Below are 25,754 nucleotides of genomic sequence, written 5' to 3'. Positions count from 1 at the left end.
TTTATATATTGTCCATTTAGATAGTAAATAATCTCATTAGGACAGAATCTCATCTTCATACCAATCTGTAAAATGCTTAGCACCATACTAATAACAAACACTATTTTCTGGTAACGCTGAAGATTTACTGTGGTCATAAGACATACAGTTCTTAGCTCTCTCACCTGTAATATTTTGTAGGAAGTGTCATTCCTTTCTGTACTATCAGGTTCACCATTGTACCTGCTAGTATTGTTCTCATTCAGTTTCTAGTTAGAAGAAGAAAGTGAATTTTTAAATGCGACCATTGAAGTACATAATGAACAATTAAAAAATATTTACCAACAGTAGTGTTTGTAACAACAGTAGACTACTATAATTAAAAAAAATAGAGAAGGTATTTTGTTATCCCTCCCCATTTGTTTACTTTGAGCACCTGGCAGCCTTTTTTTGAAAAACGAGTAGAGGCAATCTCCACTGTTTGGATGCGTCTTAAAGGAAATAGGGGAGAGAACTCCTTTAAAAGTAGGAAAATAGTAAATCAGGAAAATGAATTGGGGGAATTCAGGGGTAGGTGCAGTTCCCAAATCACTTTTAACTCAGTGAACTGAAATGTCAAGTACAAAAAGTGTGTCCATTTAACCATTTTGTTACACAAGCTAATTCACTCTCCCAAACTTGTTTGTTCTGCAGAGATATACAAAAAAGGAGCAGACCTGCCAAGTCAAAAAGATGCCATTTAACTTTATACCTTTCCACAGTAAAAACAGGAGCCAAATATGTCCTTCAGACAAACCTGAAGTCTGGCTACACAGCTTTTGAAAAATCTAACTGATCAAATAAAATTTTGGTTTTGGTTTCAGTTTCTGCTTCACAGCAGGGAGGCTCAGAAAAACCTGCCTGTAGCTAAGGAGACAGAACAAAATTATGAATTCTTCTGGCGCTAGTCACTCCTACCATGCCAGTGTTCAAAATGTCTGCTCCCTAAGCTTTAAGCAAGTTGAAACTCCACTGTTCTGCATATGAGGACCCTCATGCACAGAAGGAGAATTGCAGGCCACAAGTCAGAAACACAGCATGTGGGCATGTTGTCAACAAGCTATGCCCTGGGCCTTTAAGTCATCTGAAAGCTAGAAAATTAGGTCATTATAAAACAAAATCCAGAGCACAAGCCACAGTATGTTTTTAAGGAGTTATAACTCAGCCAAATGAAAAATAATTTTAATGGATTAGTGAAAGGCACATTTTTAAACTAGAAACTATGTCCCACCCTTATTTCAAGTTCCCATCTCTTCTCACTGAAGCACTTCAAAACAAAGTTCTTATAAAAGCAGACATGTGTCATACCTGCTAATCTTCATTCTCAAAAGCTGCTAGTCCATTTTTAATCAAAATTTTGCAACACAAATTCACTTCCAAGTTAGAACAAATGTGCAAAATTTCAGCTTGAAAGCCAAAAGTTTGACAGCTAAAAGCTATCAGAAAATGATCCTTTATAATGAAAACATTTATGCATCCTCATGCATAGGCAAGGCCCCATATACTCCACAGCAAGTTAGTCCTAAATTCTGCACCAAAATCCCAACTTTCTGCAGCAGCTTCAGATAAATTTTTAATATACAGGTTTTTAATTAATTAAATGTGAAAATAAATATAATCAATTCTGCTGCACCTGCTCATTTTGATACTAAATTTGACTTTATGTTGTCTCCACATTTTCAGTGTGGCACAGATATTCATCTTTAGATTTCAATATTAGCAACAATTAAGATAAGTGGGACAGTTCAAACCTCTTAGAACTAGTGCTTCAAGTTCTGTGCAAACTCAAGGAGGTATTACTGCATCCTCTTTACACTTGGTTTACATTTTCAAGTTTCATAACCATGTAAGCTAGGAAACTTATTTTGTTAAAATGAAAGTGGAGCTTCCTGAGCATAATTCTACAGCCAGGCCCTGACCATAAGCAATACTACGCTTATAATAGCAACTGGGAAGGAAATTTGTTTCAACCTCTATTTACAGTGCTATTAATTTTTTTCTTTAAATCTAGACACATACCCACAGATCCAAATCTTCAAAGTTTTCACTCCTCTAAAAAATGTCATTTTAGACTATACATGTTTATAGAACATAGTACATATCAGTGCAAGTGGACAGATCTCAATCAGAAATGAATCCAATACCAGAAGAGTTAAGTTAGTTTCCCGAACGGTTTTCTTTTTCTCATCTCTAGATTCTCTGCTTTGGGAGGAAGAACGACGTTTGCCTTTTGCTGATCGACCAGGAGAACGAGATCTGGATCTGCTACCACTGCGTCTGGAAGGAGAACTTGAGGAAGAATTGCTTTTTCGAGGTTTAAATGATGACACAGACTGAAAGAAATAGGAAACATTAAATATGATTTGTAAAGTTTTTGCTAAATGAAAGAACAAGTTGAGTTATAAAGATATAATTAGACATAGTAACTTTAGCTGTTATTTCTCAATATATATTTGTACTGCTGAAAACATCTAATACCTATAAAAATGTTTAAATATTTGTAGTAAATTTAGGACTCAAAGGGACTCAATTTTCAGCTCTAGTAATTGAACAGACACAGCGGTAATGCAAAGCTTCCCTACTCAGCTAACATTCCATAAGACCAAGATGGAGGGACAATCTCATTAGTATTTAGCCCCTATTCTTCCATTTCTGGTTAATATCAAAGCAACTGAGGCAAGACAGGCTTGAGTATATGGTTGCTTCAGGTCTCATTAACCCTTGCCAAATTTGGGTGCACACCTGGGTACAGGACAGAGATTTCACTAACAACATTGTAATACATTCTCCTTCTAGCAGCAGTAAAGATCAAGGTCTTCATGTCGGCTGCCTATGATACCACTGACTCTTCTAACAATCCCAGCAGGAATAAACAGGCTGCCTTCTGAGATCTTGTTCCAGATATCAGAAGGGGGGGAGGGACAGCTCAGTGGTTTGAGCATTGGCCTGCTAAACCCAGGGTTGTGAGTCCAATCCTTGAGGGGGCAATTTAGGGATCTGGGGAAAAATTGGGGATTGGTCCTGCTTTGAGCAGGGGGTTGGACTAGATGACCTCCTGAGGTCCCTTCCAACCCTGATATTCTATGATTCTATGATATTGCAGAGAATAGTTTTTGGAAATATTCTGCCATCTGTACTCTCTCATAGAGTTCTGCAGAACTCTAACTTGTTTCCCCTGTTGTTCAGTGTGTACACAGGTCCCTGAGGAAGACTGGAATACAGTATTTTCAGTACGCTAATACCACCCAGCTCTATTTCACGGTCATCGGTCCAACCAGTTCTGTTGAATGGCTTCTCCCTGAGATTGTAGAGATTAGGGGCAGAGATGAGACCTAGCTGTTGCACTTCTGCAAAGATGCTGCTACTACACTAACAGGAGGGATTTTCCCTTCGACAGAAGTACCGCCTCTCACTGAGGTGGATTAACATATTGATAGGAGAAGCCCTCCTCTCAACATAGTGCTGTCTACACCAGAAGTTTGCTTGATATAAATGCACTGCTCAGTGATGTGGATTTTTCACATTCCTCAGTGACGTAGTTATACCCATGTAAGTTTACGTTAGTTTTATTTTAGACTGAGGTCAAGTCTACACTGTAATCTGAGAGAAGCAACTATAAAATGAGATATGACAACAATTATCTTCCCTTTAATGTAAGGTGTGTGCCTACTACTTGTTAAAGTTTGCATTATGACAGTATGGTTGAATTCCCAGCTGCTGCTCAATGATTTATTAGCAGCTGTGATAAGGAAGACTCATCGATATCTGACCAGGAGACTGAAACCACTTCATTCAGATGTGAACTCTGTTACTTCTGCATTTATCACCCCAAGATTAGATTTCTGCAGCGTGTTTTGCACAAGGCAACTCACTTTAAATCAACCTAGAAACAGAGTGCTGTAGAATGTGGCAGCCCATTTAAAAAGCAGTATTTCTCACTAAGAACACGTAACACCAAAGTTTCAGGATCCACACTGGTTTCTGGATGGAGTTTAAGATAGTTTTTCACATATAAAACTGTAAGGGTAAAGTTTTCAAAAGCACATAAGATTGTATCTTCACTAAGAAAAAAGTATGTCTAAGGCTAAGTCTACACTACACAGCTTTTAGCACCATGGCCGTGCCACTACAGCCATGCCGCTAAAAGTCGCGCAGTGTAGCCGCTCTTTGTCGGCTCTCCTGCCAAAAAAAACCTTCCACCCCCAGAGAGCTTACCGCCAGCAAAATGTTTGTCCGGGGGGGGGGGGGGGGGAGGAGGAGGAGAGAGTTTTGTCGTGTAGACATTACCTCACTCAAGTAAGGCTATTAGAGGTCAAATCCTAGTGAAGACAAGGTAATCTGTAGCTTTTGCACAATTTAGCAGGTTAAGTTGGTGGCCAACGCTAACTCAATTTTCTAATTTGCATTAAGAAACGACCGGTCTTTGATAATGATGACAAGGCCACAGTGATTTAGAGGCCTACATCCTACTGACTTTCAGTAAAAATTTAAATGCCTAAGTCATTTGGGAACTATTTGGAAATTTTATCCTCAATGGCTTGGGGACCTGCCTACTTTGAAAGGCACAGCTATTCATTCCTGTGCTATGCTTCTGCAATTATAGTCAAATAGAGGTGCTCAAGCTGGAAGACAGTCAGTATAAAACACTGCTGGTAGGACTTTTAGGGTGAGAGGACCTCACTTTTTAGATTTTTTGATCAATCTACTTAATATTATTTTGCTTCAAATTTGTTAAATCAAAACCCCACCACTTTGGAGCAAAACTCTATTCAGACGCATCCAAGGCCCTCTAACTGATGACTGAGAAAATTCTCACTCAGTTCTGTGGTCATACAAATCATCTATGTTTACACAAGGAAAGTAAGGACCTGTAAATCTCCAATGTGAAGCTCTGTTGTGAGAAACAGATTAAGATGTTAGGTTAACTTAAGCAGTATCCTGTTTGTTACATTTCTTATTCTTACAAACAAGTTGTTTTCAGGGTTCTGTTGCCCGAGGCTCTAACATGCAGCAAACAAATCCTTTTAACAAGTATTAAAATGCACACAAAGAGAGTTAAAACATTTTAAAAATAAGTAAACTTTCATTCTAATAGCCTCCCTTTTTTCCCATTTAAATAGTCTTTTACTGGGGGAAAACCTTTGCTTGGCAGTGACTCAGATAGTATCAAATAGTCTTTTTATAGGAAAGCTAAAGTTTTCAGGTTTTGCTTCTCACGTTCAGTCCTGCTTCTTCATAAGACAACAGGGGAGACAAAAAGATGAATAAAAGATTTTAAAAAATACAGCATTTGATATTTGTTCAATTTCTGGAAAAAATAATCACTTGTACAGTATTTAGCACAAAATTAAGATACCTAATCTGGGGGCAAGACAATTTGACCTATCGCTTTTACTTTGCCCCTGGCGTAGCAAAGTATTGCAAGGGTATATTTGTTGTACTTGGGTAAAACCAAACAAGATTGAAAAGTGATAAAGATTATGGAAAAAACTGACATTAGGAAGGGACCAGTAGTAGAAACCTTAGCTTTTCTTATCAGGACTTGTTCAGGACATAGCCAAGGAGATGTTAATATCTCTGGTCCCTTCTCCTCACCTGATCTGAACATATTTCAGGATCAGGAAAGAGAGGAGTTTTTTTGTCACAAGAGTGGTGGTGAAAGCCATGATGGTAATGCAGATTTTTATTCCCTTCATTATCAAAATTGCTAAATGTTGTTCAGAAAAGCAGTGTTTAGAATAGATAGCAACCCTGCCCCAAACTGAACGGAACCAGCTTTCATTAGTCCTCATTTGCATGCTTCCTATCATTTAAACATATTTTTCTTTCTAAAACAATTCTAACCTCATCAGTAGCCATAAGAAACCCCTAACAAACAGATTCTCATTTGAACAAAAAGAGTTCACATAATTCCTTTGACTCTTTGGTGTTGAACAGCTATTTTAAATAACTTGCTTATAAATTAAAATGACCTTTCCTTCATCTTTCACCCACTTTAGACTATTTAAGACTTCAACAGAGAGTACAATTCAGCATAATTCCACGAGTTACCAATGGTGGAAACTGAAATGTTGAGAGGTTCAGGCATTTTTACCACCATGTCATCTAGAGTTATCTCTGGAGTAAGCACCGGATAACACACCGATGAAATGCCTCATCCAAGTCTACAATACACAACCACAATTACCATCTCTAGTGGAGAATTCAGAGTCCATTTTTCTTGTGCAACACAGCCAACTACAGAAGACAAGATTGCCATCTAAAAATTAGACCTACTATCTGAAGATCTTTTTTAAAAAACACCTTTCAAGCCATTACACAAAAAAAAACAAAAACACACAAAAAAAGGAAGTATACTTCCTTCCATTCTTTTGCAGCTCGCATGTAAGGGTCAAGATTAAGCAGTATTTTAGAGTACCATCCACTTAAAAACTATGTCTAAAAAGGTTGTACCTCCTATCTGTAATATTATAATGGAAATGTCTTCCTCCCTGTGTACTTTATGCATTTGACAGCATTTGGTGTCTATTCAGTTTTAGCATTCTGCTGCTGTCAGTTGACTTCCTGTCTCACGCATTAGCACATAGATATTACATTCAAGGGAAACTCATAGGCAGGTCCCACAGGAAGGCATTCACAAGTAATAGCAACTGAACAAATTTAAGAGGCAAGAAGCAGGCACATGGCATAGAGTAAGGAGGAGAGGGATGGGCCTGAGCCCGTTGCCAACTGTGTCCACATATCTATTCAGGGACACCATCATAGGGCCTAATCACATCAGCCAACACTATCAGAGGCTTGTTCACCTGCACATCTACCAGTGTGATATATGCCTTCATGTGCCAGCAATGCCCCTCTGCCATGTTACATTGGTCAAACTGGACAATCTCTACGTAAAAGAATAAATGGACACAAATCAGAATTCAGAATTATAATATTTCAAAACCAGTCAGAGAACACTTCAATCTCTCTGGTCACTCGATACAGACCTAAGAGTGGCAATTCTTCAACAAAAAAACTCAAAAACAGACTCCAACGAGAGACTGCTGAATTGGAATTGATTTGCAAACTGGATACAATTAACTTAGGCTTGAATAAAGACTGGGAGTGGATAGGTCATTACACAAAGTAAAACTATTTCCATGTTTATTTCCTCGCCTCCCCCACTGTTCCTCAGACGTGCTGGAAATGGCCACCTGATTATCACTACAAAAGGTTTTTTTTCCCCCTCAAATAAATGTGTTAGTCTCTAAGGTGCCACAAGTACTCCTTTTCTTTTAGGATGTTTGGTGTTATTCTCCTCATCCCTAAGAACTCTACTAGTCGTCATTGGAGCAGAATACCCTTACGAAAAGAGTATTTTTTTAATTGCTCTGTACATACTACTTCAAAATCTAAGTTTCTTTTAAAATACCCTTTTATTTTTTAAATTGGCTTACTTAACAAAAATCTAGTTAACATCTAGCTAACAGCTCTGTAGGCAATTCCACAATTGTGTGGTACAGTCCTGTAATGGGAGCTCTATTTGTGGAATACTTGCAGGCCTGGGCCTTCATTTTCAAAATATATCACCAGGTTTTCTAGATAGCAAATGGGATCAAAGTTCTTAAAACTTTTAATATAGTACACATTTTGAACTTAGTCAAGACTTCAGTATGGATTCTAAATATTATTATACAGATGAACACTTACCCTTATATCGCTTTCCCTCAACTCAAGCTCAGTTCCATCTTTGTACTGAACAGTGTAAAAGTGAGTGAGGTCATTATAGCTAGTTATTTGTACTTCATAATAGAGGACACTTCCTGGCCAACGACCCATCACCACCTCACCAACCGCAAATCTTCTGTTTGGCATTTTCCAAAAGAATCCTTAAAAAAAAAAAAAAAAAAAAAAAGTACATCAAAATGACAAATTTAAGCCAGGGCCTTCATTCCCACCCTTTTTTCCCCTAATCTTTCTGTACAGAAGCACAATTGTGATGGTCTATTCCAGAATGCAAAAATAGAGCATTCCAAATCTGTTGAATCTACGTGTGTTATCCATATTATGCACCAAAACAAAAAACCTATTTTAAAAGAACATTATTAAGATTGCCAAGTCAAGCACTCAGAATTTAGGAAATACCAGAATTAAAGTTGCTTGTGCAACTTTAATCCATGTGCCCCCAGAGAATATATTATGATACAGTCCTTAATGACATGATCACAAAACTATTTTTTTCCACAAGATCCCTACCTCATTCAGTGCACAGGATGGGATTGGTACTCACTGAAAGAGCAGCTGTATTATCCTTATTGAATGACATACTGCCTCATGTCTTATTTAATGCACATTATTGGAAACTGCTCTGAAGAGAGAATTATTAAATTTCCTCATGGGTTTTTCTATGTATACATCATGATAATATCTGACTGCTTTGCAACCATTTATTTATGTATTTTCACAATACTTATGAGATATGGAGATATTATCCCCATTTCACAAATGGGGAGTTGAGAGAGAGATTAAGATCAAAAGTAGGGTGACCAGATGTCCTGTTTTTAAAGGGACAGTCCCATATTATAAACCCTCCTGCAGGTGTCCTGACCTTTTCTGCAAAATGGGCAAATTGTCCCGTATCTTCCGTCTCCCCACTCCTCTCCCATCAGTATCAGCAGGTCCTGCTGTTGGCCGGATCCCTGCTTGCCAGCCTCCCACCCACCAGTGGTGAGTGGGAGGATCCAGCGGCTGACGATGGGGGTGTTGTGCGCGAGTCTGGGTAGCGGGAATGAAGATGCAACGCATGGGGCTGGCCACGCCTCCTGCTGGTCCATCAGCACAGCCCCTGCTGCGTGACGGCTCTTAGCCAGCAGGCCCCGCCCATCTGTCCCATTTCTGACCAGCACTGACTGCAGTGGCTGTTGTGTGCGGGCAGATGCCAGGCAGCAGTTGGTTAGGTGTTGCCTCTGCTACCCACCCATCAGCTCCTCCCTCGCTTTTGCCCCTTCAGCTCCCGGAGCCCTACTGCTTCTCCATATCCCCCCAAGTGGAGCGCATCCCACTCCCGCGCTGCACAGAGAACCAGCCCCTGGTCGGAGCGCTGAGCTCACCAACAGCCCGGCCAGCAGGCTCTTTCCTCCCCCCCCCCCCCCCCGCCTCTGGCTGGGCCAATGCCCTGGGAAAGCCCAAAAACCCTCTGGCCTGGGGTGCTGGCCAAGCGGAGCCCAGCCCTGCCTGTGCCAAAGCCCCACGCAGTGCTGGCACAAGGAAGGCTCTCTCTGCTAAGCTCTGGAATGGCGGGGGGAAGGACGAGGAAGCGATTTCCAGCCTGCTCATGTCCTGAACCTGCAGCCTCCAAGCAGCCCACCGGGCAGGGGCTTAGCACCCGTCTTCACCCACCCCCCCTCACCAGAGCTGTACCCTCGGCATATGCAGCTGCGTAGGGCACCATGAAATTTGGGGCACCAAATTGTCCCCAAATTTCATGGTGCCCTACACAGCTGCGTGCTGCATACGCAGCAGCACCAGCTCTGACAGCCAGCTCTATCCCCTAACCACTGCCCACCCCCCCCCCAGGCCGTCTTCAGCCACTGCAAGGTGCAGGGCCGTCCCTACAGGGGGTGTGGGGCCAGGGACAACTCCCTCCTCCCCGCCTCTTAGTCTTCCCCCCTGCTCCGCCCCTATTCCACCTCTTCCCCCGCAAGCCTCTTCCCCAGCAAGGGACGCTGCCTGGAGGATTAGCAGGGGGCCTGCGCCAGCAGCAGGGGTCAGGCCTGACCCTGCACTCACCAGCAGGAAGCGGAGCAACCCAGCCCCAGCCCGCTCCACTCTGCCAAGCTCCCAGCCGAGTTGCTTCACTTCCCACCGATGAGTGCAGGGGTCAGTTCTCCCCCCCCTCAAGCAAACACAGCTGGGGCAGGGCGGGGGAAGCCGAACCAGCTGTCAAGAAGTGGAGTGACCCCGCATTACCTGTGAGTGCGGAGGGGACAGTCCTTTCCCCAACCCCCCCCCCGCACCCAAGCGACACACCTGGGGCGGGGGGAGAGGACTGGGCTGGGTTGCTCACTTCCTGCTGCTGGTGCCAGCCTCCCCATGTGAGGCCCCCCCAAAGCAGCCTCCACAGCTCCTGTCTCCACGGTTCTGCAGCCCTTGAGCATGAACACACACCCCCACACACATACATTAGGGCACCATAATTTATGGGGATGGGGCTTGCCCATCACCCTGGGTCCTGCCCCCAGGGAGCACAGGGCTGCTCTGTCCCCTAAGCACCCTTCCCCTGCTGAGCCACCTCTCTGACCAGTTCCTTGAAGCCCCTGCAATCAGGTTCCCTGGGCCCTGGTGCACAGTCGTTGGAACTTAACCCTTTCTGCCCATGCTGTAGATGGAGGCTACTGGCTTATGTCAGTGGCCAGCAGCAGCCTGGAGGTGTTCGCTGCCTTTGAACACTGTGCCAGCAGGAAGGGACAAGCTCCTTCCAGCCACCGGGGGTGGGGGTAGAGGGGGTGGCCACAGGGAAGAGATGAGCCCTGAAAGACACAGGCCAGGTCATCCCTCCCCACCCACAGCTGGAAGCAGCTCCCATTCCTTCCCTCCTGCACAGTGCCAAAAAGCTTCTGCTGGCCACATTCTGTGTCTTGCCTCGGGAAGACCCGGTGCCAGCTACCAGGAGAGGCGGGTCCATCCCGGGGGCCCAGCCAGGCATGAGGGCACCGAGTGCTGGCGAGGTAGGGTTGGGTTGCTTGGTCAACACCCCTCCCCACCCCTCCAGCGTGAGCAAGAGATACCAGAGCGTGTGTGTGTCAACCCTCCCCCTATGAACCCGAAAGTCTTAAAAGATAAGAAGGTAAATAAAATAAATCCAACTAGGAAGTATTTCTTTTTAACGGGGGCTCAGTCAACTTGATGTTAATTTAAATGTTTGTACTGCATAGTTCTGATTTATTCAAGTGAGTTCAACGGCAATCAGAGTAATTTTACCAGGTGTCCCGTATTCAGCATAGGAAAATACGGTCACCCTAGTCAAAAGTATCCACTATTTTTGGGTGCCCAATTTGAGACCCTCCCCCTGGGCCTGATTTCCCCCTCAAGTACTTCACATTATATAGCATAGGGGTGGCCAAACCGTGGCTCATGAGTTACATGCGTTCTCTTTTTACAGTTAAAGTATGGCTCATGGAGCCACCCCCCCCCCCCCACCGCCTACTTCCCCCATTCTCTGACTACCAGACTGGGTAGAGGGAGGGGAGGTTTCAGGGCTTCTGCCCCTGCAGCAGGCTAGGGGTTTCTGCCAGAGACCACTAGTGCCTACTGAGGGTGGAGGGCACAGTTTAAAGATTCGCCCCCATAACAGTTTGAGTCATGTCCCCCAACCACCAGCAAACCCCCCACTACCCTCAGGGGCCAATCCCTGCAGCTCCCAGGAGTTAGCTCCACTGCAACAGCAAACAGCTGGGAGCTGCAGGAGGGGCTTCTGCTTTAGCTCTGTGCAGAGAGGCAGCAGCAAAAGCCAGCGGCTCTCCCTGCAGCTCTCAGTTCTTTGCCACTGCCTCTCCCTCTCCCAGGTCCGCAGCTCCCTGCTGGCTGGCTCCAGCAGCCTGCCATGCAGGGTGGGGGCCTGAAAGCACCATGGGAACAAGCAGGGCCAGAAAAGCACTGGCAAAAATTGGGGGGGGCGCATGACCCCACAAAGTCACCTCTGGCTTCTGCCCAACAGAGAGGGATTCTCGGGGCTTCAATCCCACGGAGCATGCCTGTCAGGGCTTTAGCAGAAGTGGGGCTGAAGCCCCAAGACAACATCCCCCCCCGGCTGAAGCCCCGAGTCACAGTAGGCACTTGTGCAGCTGAAGCCTGGCCCTAGCAAGTGCACCTTGGCTCTTGAACTTCTGAAGATTGTTGTATGTGGCACAGCGGGCCACCCTTGATATAGCACTTATATGTTCAAAGGACAGTAATCACTGACTTAAGTTGCAGCTGCAAGTGATCAGCAGTTCTGCAAATCAGACTCTCCCCCTTCCTCCCCAAGTTGGGCACCCAGAAAATGAGGAACACATAATTAATTACAACCTCTGAAAGTCTGGTTTAAGTAACCTGAGTAGCATCACATACTCTATGGCAAAGGCAAGGATAGAGTCCTGTTCTCCAGGGTGATATTGAACTGTCTTAACCATGAGACTATCATTCTGCTCCCTGCAATCCCTTGCTTCAATCACAAACACACCTTCCAACTCTGTAACAATGAAGCAGGGGCTTCTAACAAGTCACAAATCTCCTTCACCACACAACCTCCAGAGCAGGTGTACCTTGTGCCCTAAATGAGGCAGGGCTTCTGTGGGAACATATAATATGTGAACATGTAATTAGAGACTGTATCATAATGCATATACTCCTCCCAAAGGGGCCAAATTAAGGTTGTGTGGGCCTTTCTTAATTATTATGTGATATAACCAGATGTTCATTTTGTTTTCTCTCCACTATTCCAACATAGACCATCTGACTGAAGTCCTAGAATGAAAACATCAATTCCAGGACTTTCCTATTCCAGGTAATCTTCATTTTTGTTGAGTTCATGGATGCCACAATCAAAGCAGTTACAGACCTCTACCTTCAGATTCCAGGTATTTGAGCAATAAGTCACGCTAGAGGTATGGACAAGATCACTTCACCGCACTGCTTAGTAAAGCCAGTGGAAAGTGTGGTAAAGAGGTTTATAGGGTTAGGTCACACTGATCATATGCTTCAAGGGAGGTGGACAGAAAATATAAGTTCTACTGGCATTGGCAGAAGGCGCAAAACTACTCTGCTGCATCCCTGAGAAAGACCAATAAAGGTCTGGTAAAACAGCAGAATAAACAAGGCCACCCAAACACATACTGAGGGACCCAGAAGAACAAAATATTCAATACGCTGGATCGCCAGGCTGCCCTAAAAGAATGGTTAAACTAATTCCGATCTGTAAATCCAATTTATTTGAAGGTATTGGATTTGTTTTCTGTCTTATCCCACTCCCAACCTCTTTCTGTGAGAGCTCAGGATCCAATGCTGATAGCCCAAAAGGGGTGAGGATCTTGAGGATGCTTTCAAATTAGAGAGCCATCAGAAGTTTTAGAGCTGGTTCGGAGGTACTGCTACCTCTGCTGCTGACTGACACATGCATAAAGTGAGCTAGAGAGACACATGAATAGTCAGAGACAACACAACAGGGACACATACAGGAGGCCTCCTGCCCTTCTTACTGACCTGATCTTTGGACTAGCTATGGGTAGTCATACCTCATGTCAAGAGAGAAAGAGGCAGGAAAATGCTTTCCAAAAGACCAGGTCCTACCACCAAATGTTACCCTTAAGCAACTTAAGGCCTCCTTGCACTCTTGCTGCTGTGGAGTTCAGAAAGAGCTATAGCCCCTTTGAACCACTGAATGGGCATCCAATAATACTGTCTTCCCTCAGAATTCTTTAGTAGCCCATCTCCCTACCAGGACTGAAGGGAGAAATAAAACTGAAAAACCTTTCCTGTTTGGAAATGTTGGGAGAATGCCAAAGGAACCCACAGCTTTGCCATATTGAGGAGAAACATTGAGGAGGAAATATTGAGGAGAGCTGAACATTTATGCATTATGCTGTGCATACTAGAAGAGAAAGCCAGTTTTCAGAAGACAGAAGGTGAAGAGAGACTCTCCATACTTTGAAGATAAGGAAGAACATGCCAGTAGTCATGTCTAATGGAACAGCAGGTATTCACAAAGGAGAAGTTAGTTTATTCTTACAGAATGTTTGAACACAAAACTAAGACAGATAATTTTAAGACCACGATTTCCACTATTTGTCTGGCTACTTGTCTTGCACATGTAAATGCTGGCATCTACCACCATTTTAAACCATGGTGTAATCTGGACCTGATTAGGTACATGATCTAAGTTAAAAGGAGTACTTGTGGCACCTTAGAGACTAACAAATTTATTTAGCATAAGCTTTCGTGAGCTACAGCTCACTTCATCAGATGTAGCTCACGAAAGCTTATGCTCAAATAAATTCGTTAATCGCTAAGGTGCCACAAGTACTCCTTTTCTTTTTGCGAACACAGACTAACACGGCTGCTACTCTGAAACCTATGATTAAGTTAAAGCATCAGCGGTCAATGGGACCTTGTCCATACTACTGTTCTCACCACTAACAGCAGGGAACATTTTTAATGAAGAGTGGCTGTCTCTATGCTAGGTTATATCATCAGTCCTCCTATGGTCAACATGTTCTCTAGCTGCTCTTCAAATTGCCTTTTGTATTTTACAGTTTCACAGTGCAGGTTCCAGGCCATGGACTGTACAGTACTTAAATAATATTTAATCACCCTTTAGGAAAAGCTCTCCACAATACTCACTAAGGCACGGCCTTCAATGGAAGAAGTTCTCATAGTACATATGTACATTTTTGTACAATTGGGGCCTAGGAGATTATGTTTGCCCACACCATCACTCATGCCACTTTCACATTAAATCAACAAATCTGAACACAAAAACTTCAGGCCTAATCATAATTACATTTACAATCTTAATTATTTGTATAGTGCCAATTTAGAGATTTGATTAGAAAGAATGGAATCAGCAAGCTAACTTTTTAAGAACTAAGAGGACCAAAATACTATCTTAATACTATTTTTAAAAAGTCAGATTATACATTTTTACATGTAATTTAATGCATTTACAAAATCTGGAAAATAAAATGTGTTTGCAAGCAAACTTAAATAGGCTTAGAGCAAAAACAAAACAATACTTTGATCTGACTTTAACTATCCTTATATTACATATACCAAAATAGTATAGTAAAATAGTTGGGTGTCAAGTCAAAACATCAGTTGGTGTATCTAACACAGAAGTATTTTGCATAGTATCTTTCACACCAGCCTTACCAAAAAATTATTACCTAGTTTTTTTGTCAGCGTTAAGGGGCACAGGCAAAGAAGAAAAGACAGCAACACCACTCCATCTCCCCATTTCTATACAGTATTTACATTTTAAATTTAAAAGCAACTGACAAAGACCATCACTGACAACTACCAAATACCCAACTGAAGAGAAAACCTGCCAGCCTTTGTAAGGCGAATCTTGAAGATAGTAGAGAAGGGTGCATTCGTTCCCTTTAAATATACTTTCAACCAGAAGCATTCAAAATGGAGGGAAAACGTCATTATTTAAACTTTTCCCATTTAACTTGACAGAAAAGCTTCAATGATCAATGGCTAGAGCACGACATGGAAATGAAACAACCAGATCTCAAGTTTGCTTTGTGGATCGGGAATCCTCCCCCGGCCGTGCGAGTAAAGAGAGTGGACGGGGACGAGGAAACGACCCGGGGCCATCACTTTCCTCTGCAGCCCCCCCCCCGAAGCCCCGCTTTTGCGCGCGATGTAAAGTCTCGCTCTTGTTTGTTTCGCAGCATCCCGCGCTCCCGCCGGCGCCAGCGTCTCAGCCCGCCTGCGCCTCGCTCGTCAGCTCGGACGAGGCGAGACACCCAGCCGTCGTCCGGCTCTTTGGCAGGGTGTAAGCGGGGGACACAGCCCCGCCCCAGAGGGGAGCCGGCCAGTCTCGCTACAAGCCTGTTTTCATGGACGCTTCAGCTCGCGGGGCTGCCCCGCCACGAGCCTCCCTCCGGTCACTGTCCGCCCCCAGCCGCGTACAAACGGGAGGGGAGGGCGGATAACGGAACCGGTCACCGCCCGCTCGGGGATGCGAACGCCACCAGCGGGTTTGCGAACGAGCGGAACAAACAGGAGCGAGAGAGGCTCGGGGGGGGGGGGGCGGGACAGGAGCAGTTTAACGCCAGCACCCAAGAGTACAGAGCGAAACGTCTCGGCACCGCGAGGCCCCGGACCGTGGGGGAGGGGAAGAGAGGAAGCGACAGGACGGTGCCCTTCCTCCCGGGAAAGCCGCTACGGGGGCGTGTCCTGGTCCCCGCCTGCCCTCGGTCCCGGATCCTTACCTGGGCTGCCGCCCCCACCTGGCCTGGCAGGAATCGCCTCTGCGACACAGCCGGGCCGAGCGCACCGGACCGTCGACGAGCTACGGTAAACCACCACCCTGAGCGACGGTTACAGGGCCGCTGGCGCGCGCGAAGCTTCGGCCGCAGCCCCGCCCCTTCCTGCGAGCTGCTGGGCGCCAACAGTCCCCATTGGCCAGGTCGCCGGGTTTGAATCGCGACCGAGACACGGAATTGGCTACGAGTCGGTGGCGCGTTCCTCCCTTTTGTGCCCCGGTCGGGCCCTCCAAGTGACGGAGCTGCCCCAGCAGGGAGCTGCAGGTCCGAGTTCGTCCCCCCCGCCTCGGGGAAAGGAAACTTCAGACTCGCTCACTGGGACACTCAAGTCCGAGCCCCACCCCCGGGCTCTGCCTCATTGGGGGGTGGAGGAGACAGATTCTCTCAAAGGGCACTAACGCCCCGAGAAAGGGACCCCTTCCTTCTGTCAGAGCTACCCACCTGCTACTAGGGTTGCCAGCCCTCCAAGATTGGCCTGGAGTCTCCAGCAATTAAATATTAATCTTTAATTAAAGATTATGTCATGTGATGAAATCTCGAGGAATACATCCAACCCCCCAGTTGGCAACCCAGGAGGAAGGGAGACTGACGCAGAGAGGGGAGAGGGAACACCTGAACAGCTGAAAATGGTTTCACTGATTGAAAAGCACTTATACAGAAGTGTTTTTTTAATATGTGGACTCTGGTCAGCAAAAAAGCCTCTTCACCATACACGCTGCAGCGGCGCACCTCTATGAATACAGCTGTGCCACTGCATCACTGTATGTATAGACATAGGACATAACTGTTCCTTTTCCCCGGAGACAAAGAGTAGATCAGGCCTTTTTCATGTAAAGAAAAAAACCCCACAAAGACAAATCTGAAATCTTCAGGAGAGAAAGATGGTTTGCTCATCTGCACTAGCATTATTCCAAGTACCGATTTAGGGGGATCAATTGCTGACAATCTTTGACAGCAACAGGTTCATTTCCACAGATAGACAGAGCTTGGCCTATTCTCCACTAATGTTCCAGAACATAAGCTTAACAAGCATTTTACTAATAGGTTTTATCCACATCTGATGATGGACAAGGATGAGGGACAATCTCAGCACATGGGAAAAACTTCACAAACAAAGACATCATGCTAGTTTACGTCAAGTTAAAGCTTGTGGAAGGGTTCAGGGAAAGGAACACAAGGTTTGGGATGGAATACGGTTTTAAGGAAAACTCTGGAATAGTGCTGTGTATGACGCTCATTTTAGCTCCATTCTGTACAGCCTTTGTATTAAACACTTTTCTAAACAGTTAGTACATCCCAGCAGCAGATGGAAGTACATCCAAAATTCTGACTCATAGAACCAAGTTTGAGGACTGTATAGAGGTTATAGGCATTAATTCATCTAGGTTTTTATTTACCACTCAGTCATGTGGTAACTTCCTAGCCCTGGGAGCTCTACTTTTTGGAACCTAGTACCTCATAAAATTGTACACAAGAAGGTATACGCTTCAGGGCTGTATCTAACTGAGGGATGGGCAAACTACGGCCGGGAGCCAGATCCTTGAGCTCCCACTGGGGAGCAGGGTCTGGGGCTTACCCCACTTCGGTGCTCTGGCACCCAGCCGGGAAGCAGGGTTGGAGGCCGCTCCATGTGTCTTCCAGAAACAGTGGCATGTCCCCCCTCCAGCTCCTATGCATAGGCAGTTCCACTCCGCGTACTGCCCCCTCCACAGGCACCACCCCCACAGCTACTATTGCCCGGGAACCAAGGCCAATGGGAGCTGTGGGGGCAGTGCCTGTGGAAGGGGCAGTGCGCAGAGACACCTGGCTGCTCCTCCACATAGGAGCCAGAGGGGGGACATGCTGCTGCTTCCAGGAGCCGCTTGAGGTAAGCGCCACCTGGAGCCTGCACTTCTCCCTGCACCAGCTCTGATCCCCCTCCTGCCCTCCAAACCCAGCCCAGAGCACCCTCCTGCACCCCAAATTCCTCAGCCCCACCCAAGAGCCTGCACCCCCAGCCCCCGCACCCCACCCCTGATCCCCCTCCTGGCCTCTGAACCCCTTAGTCCCACCGTCCTACACCCCAAACTCCTCAGCCCCACCCCAGAGCTCACACCCCCAGTCGGAGCCCTCACCCTCCTCCCTGCACCCCAACCCCAATTTGAGCATTCATGGCCCGCCATACAATTTCTATTCCCAGATGTGGCCCTTGGGCCAAAAAGTTTGCCCACCCATGATCTGATTCTCATTTAATCACATTCCTCTGTGGGCTGCAACCGTAATAAGTTCACCAAGTATCATGAGAATTGGCAATACTGTCTAAAGTTCAGGTGATACTAAAAGCTATATTGAGACAGTGATCAGACACACTTACAATCTTGTCTAAAGATTGCAGTATTAGAAACACCTGAGTCTTATCTGCATCATCTGTAGGCAATCACTCCATATCTGACCTCTCAGTCCTCATCCTCAAAGGATACCTGCACAACACCTCTTAATTCCCAATCTCGTCTTTTGAACCCATAACTCTACTGGACCCTAAAAACCAGACTTAACAAGTACAGGTTTTATGGCCCATTACAACAACTTGTAACACACCCTGCTAACTCCATTGTCCTGTGACTGCACAGGTGTTCATTGCCCACTTCATTTGAAGTGGTCCCCTACAGCATGTGTGAATCCCTTATGCTTAACAATCTGTCCCACTTTGTATTTAGCTTGGACTCTCTAGTTTCCTTCTCCAGACCTGAAGAAGAGCTCTGTGAAGCTCAAAAGCCTGACCCTTCCACCAACAGAAGGTGGTCCAATAAAGATATTACCTTATCCTCCCCCCGTTGTTTAACTACACAGTTTGACAGCCTAAGGGCCAAAGATACAATTTTCTCTCCCTTCATTTCCATCTGCAGGAATTGGATAATTTTTAATTAATATTATTGTAGGTAGGCTAAGCCAAAGAATGTAAATTTTTCTCTAAAGAAGCTGAGGTTTTTAAGTCATGCTGCTTCTCTGCCAGGAGTTCAAGGTTCATGGGCATTTGGTGCAAAGACTCTGTCACCGATGCTCATAATACTCCTCAGGGCATTCTACGCCAAAAAATTAAAAATTTTGCACACATTATTTTAAAATTCTGCAAACTTTATTTGTCAAATATGGAGGCTTCAGCATGGCATTGGGGAGCACATGCCACTGGCTGCACAGAGGTGGGAGATAACTTTGCAGCTCCCCACTCCCGGGACATGGAGTCAGTGGTGAGGCTGCACCCAACCCTGACATAGCACAATGATCAGCCTTGCCCCAGAAACACCCCAAAGCCCTGCCCCTCTGTGCCAGGTGCACCTGGACAGGCAGGCTCAGCAAGGCAGGATCCAAGTGTGGAGGGGCTTAGTGTGGGGGGAATCCAGGTGTGGGTTGAGAGGATTCTGTGTGGGGCAATCTGGGTGTGGACAGTTCAGTGGGGGAGCAGGGTGCAGGGCGGATCTGGATGCACAGGGGCTTGTTGGGGGGTTCTGAGTGTAACGGTAATGAGACTCTGTAGGCGGGTCCAGGTGAAGGTGGTTGGGGCTCAGAAGGGGAAGTCTGAATGTGGGGGGAATAGAGCTCAGCGGGGGGGCTAGTTGTGGGGGGCTCAGTAGGTGGCTCTAGATGCTGAGCAAATGGGGCTTGATAAGGTGGGGATCCAGGTGCAACTGGTTAGGGCTCGGTGGAGGGCGGGATCTGGGTGCAGGTGACTCGTTGGGGTGGTACAGGTGAAGGGAGAGTAGGACTTATCATGGGGGTTCTGGGTGCGGGGAAGGGATGAGGCTCAGTGAGAGGGTGTGGATATGAAGGGGTCTGGACGCACGGGGGTTGGATGGATGGGGGAGCAGCTCCCTCTAAAGGGATCCCTCCCCCGGCAGCTGAGGAGTGATGGGTGCAGGAAGCATGGGGTGGAGGGGGGAGTTTGCAGAGCTTCCTACAGCCGGGGGAGAAATCTGGGGGTGGGTCTGAGGAAGGGCAGTGCAAGAGGAAGTTCCGTCCTCCCCACCCCAGCTGGGACTAGCAGCTGAGCTTGGCGCAGGGTAGGAGCTACCAGCTGTGTCTTCCCCAGTCTCACTCCTGCCCCACAGTGATTTACCTCTCTGCAGGCTGCCCTGGGCACCCAAAACATACTGCCGGGGAGGGTCACATGACTGCTTTCGTGGCTTCCTTTTGCTTCCCAGGAAAAAAGTCATTTTTCTGCGGGGAAACAAATCTGCGGTGAACATAAATTCTACGCATGCGCAGTGGCACACAGTTCCCCCAGGAGTAACATAAGACTGCCTCTTGAGGTTGACAGCTCCATTGTTTCAGGGGAATGTAGCTGCCCTGGGAGATGATGATCTGTGTAAAGTGATAAATTTTGACTTATTTCATGAGTGGTTTTGAATGTCAAAGTCACAACCTTGATTTTGACCCACCATATGACAAGGAGCCAAAGAGGAAGTGTGAATCACACATTATTTCCTGCCTTTTTAAAATACTTCTATCTTTCTTGGGGGGAAGGGGATTGTCATATGTGGGTGTGACAAAGTAAGAATTATAATTATACTAGTTCATATTTTACTTTTTAAGACATCTATTGTTGGATTAGCACCTTTCACCAAGGATCCAGAAGCACTTTATATAATAAGATTTGCAACATGCCTGTGATGTTGAATGGAAATACAGGACCGCTTCACTTAACCACCAGAAAGCAAACATCTCTTGGATTAAATGTAGTAGACCAGGGGTTCTCAAACTTGACCCCTCAGGGGTCGCGAGCTGTCAGCCTCCACCACAAACCCACTCTGCCTCCAGCACTTATAATGGTGTTAATATATTTAAAAGCATTTCTAACTGATGGGGGGTCACACTCTGAGGCTTGCTATGTGAAAGGGGTCACCAGTAAAAAGGTTTGAGAATCACTGCAGTAGATTATAATATTTTTGAATGTCACAAACAAGATATATATATACAGATTATGTATTTAAAATTTATAATAATTGGTGGTATCCCTTTAAGCCAGCCTGACACAAGAAAGTATGTGAGAATGACTGGCATATTTTGAAATCAGGAAACCTATGCAATAATATTTCTTGTTATCTGCACAGAAATATATTGTGAAAAGGCAACATAAATGCACTATATTTATTTCTCAATAAAATTCAATTTAGTTTTTTATTTCCACCAGTAAGGCAAGTGATATATCTATTTTACACGTGCTCATTTAAAATTAATTTAATACTGATGTATGTATTTGGATTAAAAATGTCAAAGTCTTCTCTTCATCCTTAATATACTGAATAGTCAATGGCAATGCAAGCTCCCCTTCACTGTCCTGCCAAAGTTCCTCAACTCTGTCATGGAGAATTGACGACAGGGAGTTTATTTTGTAGCCCAATCAATACTTCACTTATCCATCAAGACCGCCAAAAAGGCTAAAAATAAACATGTTCATTTGCTTTTGTGGTGTAAATAGTATCCATTAAAAGACTGACAACCCCATCCACACAGAAGCCATGAGTTAGGCCCCGAGAAATCATGTGACTATCTTAAAAATCCTGAGATTCTAAAAGTACTCCTTTTCTTTTTGCAAATACAGACTAACACGGCTGCTTCTCTGAAACCTGAGATTCTAAAATTAATACATTGTGCGTTGTTTTTATTTGCTTTCTGATTTTTGAGCCTTTGGAGTTTGTTTTCAAGATTTCCTCTGTAGTTCTGACAGCTAGAAACTTACAGGTTTAAAAATAAATTAACACAGATTCTCACCTAATTAAATCAGTTGGAGCTTTAAGAATAACACTAAATATTGTTGGACTCTTAATACAATTGTGAAAGTTAGGAACACTTCACTATGAACTGAACCGAGACATAATTTGTAACAAACCAACAGTGTGAGTGTAATATCATGTACGTTGGAATATACAATTCAAAAATTTCACTGTGTTGGTAATAAACCATACATATGCCCATAAAGGATGACAAAATACAACATGACTTATGTAACTAATCAATAAAACACAATTTTCAAGTTGCCTATTTCATTGTAATACTCATTTTTTCACTGTCACCTATATATTTAATACCCAGTGTGAACTCTATTATACTTAGAAAACTTGAAATTCACTTTAAGCTCAAGTATTCATCTAAAGTTTGCTTTTCACAGATATTCACATTAGTATATCTCAAAAGCCTTAATATTCACAGAAACCAAATGTGAAAGTGAAATCCACTTTCATATTCAAATGAAGATTTGTAATAAATGTTTTCCACTATATGTTCAGCTCTGCCCTTAACTTTCCAGTTCTGCAAGGCAATGGAAATCTTGGTGCAAATACTAATACCAACCCAGAAAGTATATTTTTTATTCAGCTTTCTTACTAAGAAGAACAAACACCAATTTGTATTTTCTTTATCAAAATCCCCTTTGTATTCATTTTATGTTCCACTACATAGGCTATTAAGAGGCTTCTAAATTAAATCAGGCACACCATTGAACTGGAATCAGTGTCACAAAATCATGTTAGAGTACAGATTTGAAACAATCCAGTTAGTACAAATTTGCTCTTTAATCCTATTAAGACATTTCTTTTTGACTGACTGACATTAGATAGATCTTAGTGCAAGGAGCAGAGCAACTGAAGCACGTTTCTGACCTCAAGTGGACAATTTGTTTGTTTCTGAACTGTAATCCAATATTGCACAGTTCACAGTGATAATCTATTAGGATTTGTTTTCAGGCAGACAGTTTGTATATTTAAACAAAGAAAGATCCAATTCATGCTTACAGTGAGCCAACTTTATTTTACTAGTGATAAAGGCATATAATTAATTGTCTAAATATGTAGGTTTTCAATTGTAATCTCATTTGGAGAATAATATGCTTTCACATTGAAAGAGGGTCTTTTGGAGTTGTTTGTCAAACCTGGATTGGAGATCTTGTAATTTGAACAATTGAGGATTTATTTACAAAATTCAGCCAATGTACTTGCTGGTATGGATGTTAAATTAAGTGGTCATTTCAGATTAGTAATCTAAGATGATCCAATAACATTTTAATAATTAAAACATCACAAACTTGAAATCTAGTAAATTTAAAAAGGCTAAAATACTTTCCCTGAGCCCCCTGCAAATATATATGGCTTTACAATCAATTTTTTCTATTTTCTTTTTATAAATGAAATCTCTCTTTTGTTGCCTAACTCACGCAAATAGGGAGAAGTGGCAGACTATATACAAAGTCACGAAACTTTATGCTCAAATAAATTTGTTAGACTCTAAGGTGCCACAAGTACTCCTTTTCTTTTTGCGAATACAGACTAACATGGCTGCTACTCTGAAACCAGAAAAAGTATTGTTTTTCCTCTAATCACTTTCATTTTAGTGACTGCAGGTATTGATTGTAACAATCGTAGGTAAATATTTTCAGACAGATAGGGGATATTTAAAAGGGCTGTGTCCCTTTAAGAATCTGAAACTACAAGGTAGGAATGTGCTTGAAGCTGCAAACCTGTAGATCTTGGGCAGGGGAATCTCAGCTCCTGCTTCCAAAGCAGTATGGCTCGGATGAAACTTTGCCCATGATTTTCTCCTCTAGCTGTTGCCCCTTAACTACTCCTCATCATTGGGGCAGAATATACTTCAGATAATGTTGAATAAGTGAGGATTAATTGAGACAGGGACTTCCCACAAAGTCAAGGGGATGGTGAGAAAACAATGCTGGTGAGCAGTAGTGTGACTGTCCCACTATCCTTGCCCCCGTGAAGAAGAGTCTGCATATTCAAGGGAAGTGCCTCAGCAGAAGAATGCTTTAAAAGGAAATTGAACAATAGATCCCAAATCTCCCTAGCAGAGGCAGTTTGCAAAAGGCTATGTCTGAGGTTAAAAGGAAATATAAAAGTGATGGACTATAGTAGGAATTTCATGTGGGTAGTTACATCTGTGCTCCATATGTTACACTGTTTTCTTGTTCACTTCCGCGTGTAATTTAAGATGTGCGTTGAAATTTATAAAGCCCTACATCATGCCTGGAGACCTAACTATTTTAGGCCCTAATCCTGCAAACAACTTATTCCCATGCTTAAAATTACATGTGAGTAGTCCCACTGACTTCAATTATGCTGAATATGTGCACAAAATTAAGTATGTGCAGGTTTGAATAACCAGGGCCTTACAGACTGCTTTTCCCCACAGTACGCACCCACCCAAGAGCAGAGTTCAACCCACTCATTCTCAGTTAACAGTCCCAAGATTTAAAACTCAGAGGCTGGCGGCAATATATTTTTGGTGAACAGTCCATAATTCTGGAACTAGCTTCCCTTCCTGCCAGAGCCTGAATTTGATGACCTTCAGGAGCCCCTAATTGTTTATCCATGCCCTTGCCTGAGTAAGGATTTGAATGGGAGGTACTTTTTGTCTAACTGATTTGGCTAGAGACAAAAAGAAAAGAAATAAGAATGGCGGGGAGAAATAGGAGGGCATTGGGGAAGGGGGCACACACAGAGTCCCTGGCATGGGCTGCCCCACCCACCTTTGCCACCCATACACACACAACTCCTGGCATGAGCTAGTTCATTTTTCTTGTTACTGGTTTACTTTTAGCATTTCACTTACTTTGAAAAATGAAACTATTCTAATTAGTTTATGGTAAATTTCTCATCTTGGTTCTTATGCCCTAACGTTAATCAAAATGCTGTAGCATTTGATTTACAGTCCTGACAGAGGAAAGTTTAAATACTTCTTTAAAAAAAAAATCCAAGGCTGGGGAACGCAGGGGGGAAGGGCAAAAACTTACTGAACACTTCTGGAAAATTTTGTAATATTTTGCATCAAAACTACTTGGCATGTCAGTTTAAAGGGAAACTATTAACAGAGTAGAAAAAAAGATTTGTTAGTAAATAGTCTAAAGATTGGTCTTTTTGAACTTTTAAAAAGTTATTATTAATAGGAAAACTGCCAACAAATTAGAATATTCTTTTGGGAGAATCTTGTAGTTAGGATAGAACAAAAAGGCAGGACTCCTACTTTCTATTTCTATCTTTGCCACTAATTTATTTTGTGATGCTGGGCAAGTCATGGGGGTCACATGTTGAAGATACAAAGTAATAAATACATTTTACTTTTTACTCAGGCAAAGCTCCTATTCAGTCACATACCGCACATTGAGCTAACAAGAGCGAGCTACTCATAATTCTCCAAAATTTCCTTTGCTTGGGGCTGTTCCTGCAATATTTATTACTCCTTTTTTCTTACAGCAGAACTCAGCTCTTCAATCCTCATTCAGACCTTTACAACTGAGACTAAATCTAGTTGCATGCACTCTAAGTATCCAATTAACTTTGATTTTCTCTTTTCCACACTCATGCAGTGACATACCTAGCAGCCAGCCTTTGTATCAGTGAACACAATAATACTTTTTGTAACGATATAGTGTAATTTTTCATCTTTTCTTTCAAAAAACAAATTTTCATGACAAGTTTTTATGTTCATCCTTTCTTGTACATTTTCCCATAGTCCTATCCTCTTTTTAAAGATTTCTGTATTAAGATTTTTTTTCTCTCACTTGAAAATGGTAAATAAATGTTATGGAACAGACAAATAGCTTTGCAAAGGTACTCATTAGTCCAGTCAGAGACAGGATACTGGACTAGGTAGACTTCAAGTCTGATCCACTATGGCAATTCCTATGTTCCTATTATTTCTCCTTTTTAAAGATGGGGAAAGTGAGGCAAGAGAGGTTGAATTATT

General features: G+C 43.7%; 1 protein-coding gene across 6 annotated transcripts in view; it reads right to left on the bottom strand.

Annotated features, from left to right (window-relative positions):
* LBR (lamin B receptor) overlaps positions 1-16,113 on the bottom strand; it is a 51,776-nt gene extending 35,663 nt beyond the window's left edge. Inside the window, exons 1-4 of one of the 6 annotated variants that reach the window (XM_043543589.1) lie at positions 15,975-16,113; positions 7,711-7,889; positions 2,163-2,351; positions 165-248 (exon numbers count right to left, since the gene is read on the bottom strand). In XM_043543589.1, the coding sequence (XP_043399524.1) occupies positions 165-248; positions 2,163-2,351; positions 7,711-7,875 (438 nt within the window). In that variant the 5' untranslated portion in view covers positions 7,876-7,889; positions 15,975-16,113. Of the gene's footprint in view, positions 1-164; positions 249-2,162; positions 2,352-7,710; positions 7,890-14,918; positions 14,963-15,974 lie in introns of those variants that run through there. The other 5 variants (XM_043543592.1, XM_043543591.1, XM_007071713.4 and 2 more) reach the window with 5 other exon arrangements.
* Positions 16,114-25,754: the final 9,641 nt, after the last annotated feature.

This window comes from Chelonia mydas, chromosome 3 (genome assembly GCF_015237465.2).
Source record: "Chelonia mydas isolate rCheMyd1 chromosome 3, rCheMyd1.pri.v2, whole genome shotgun sequence".
NCBI lineage: Eukaryota > Metazoa > Chordata > Testudines > Cheloniidae > Chelonia > Chelonia mydas.
This window is presented reverse-complemented; position numbering and strand designations above follow the sequence as displayed.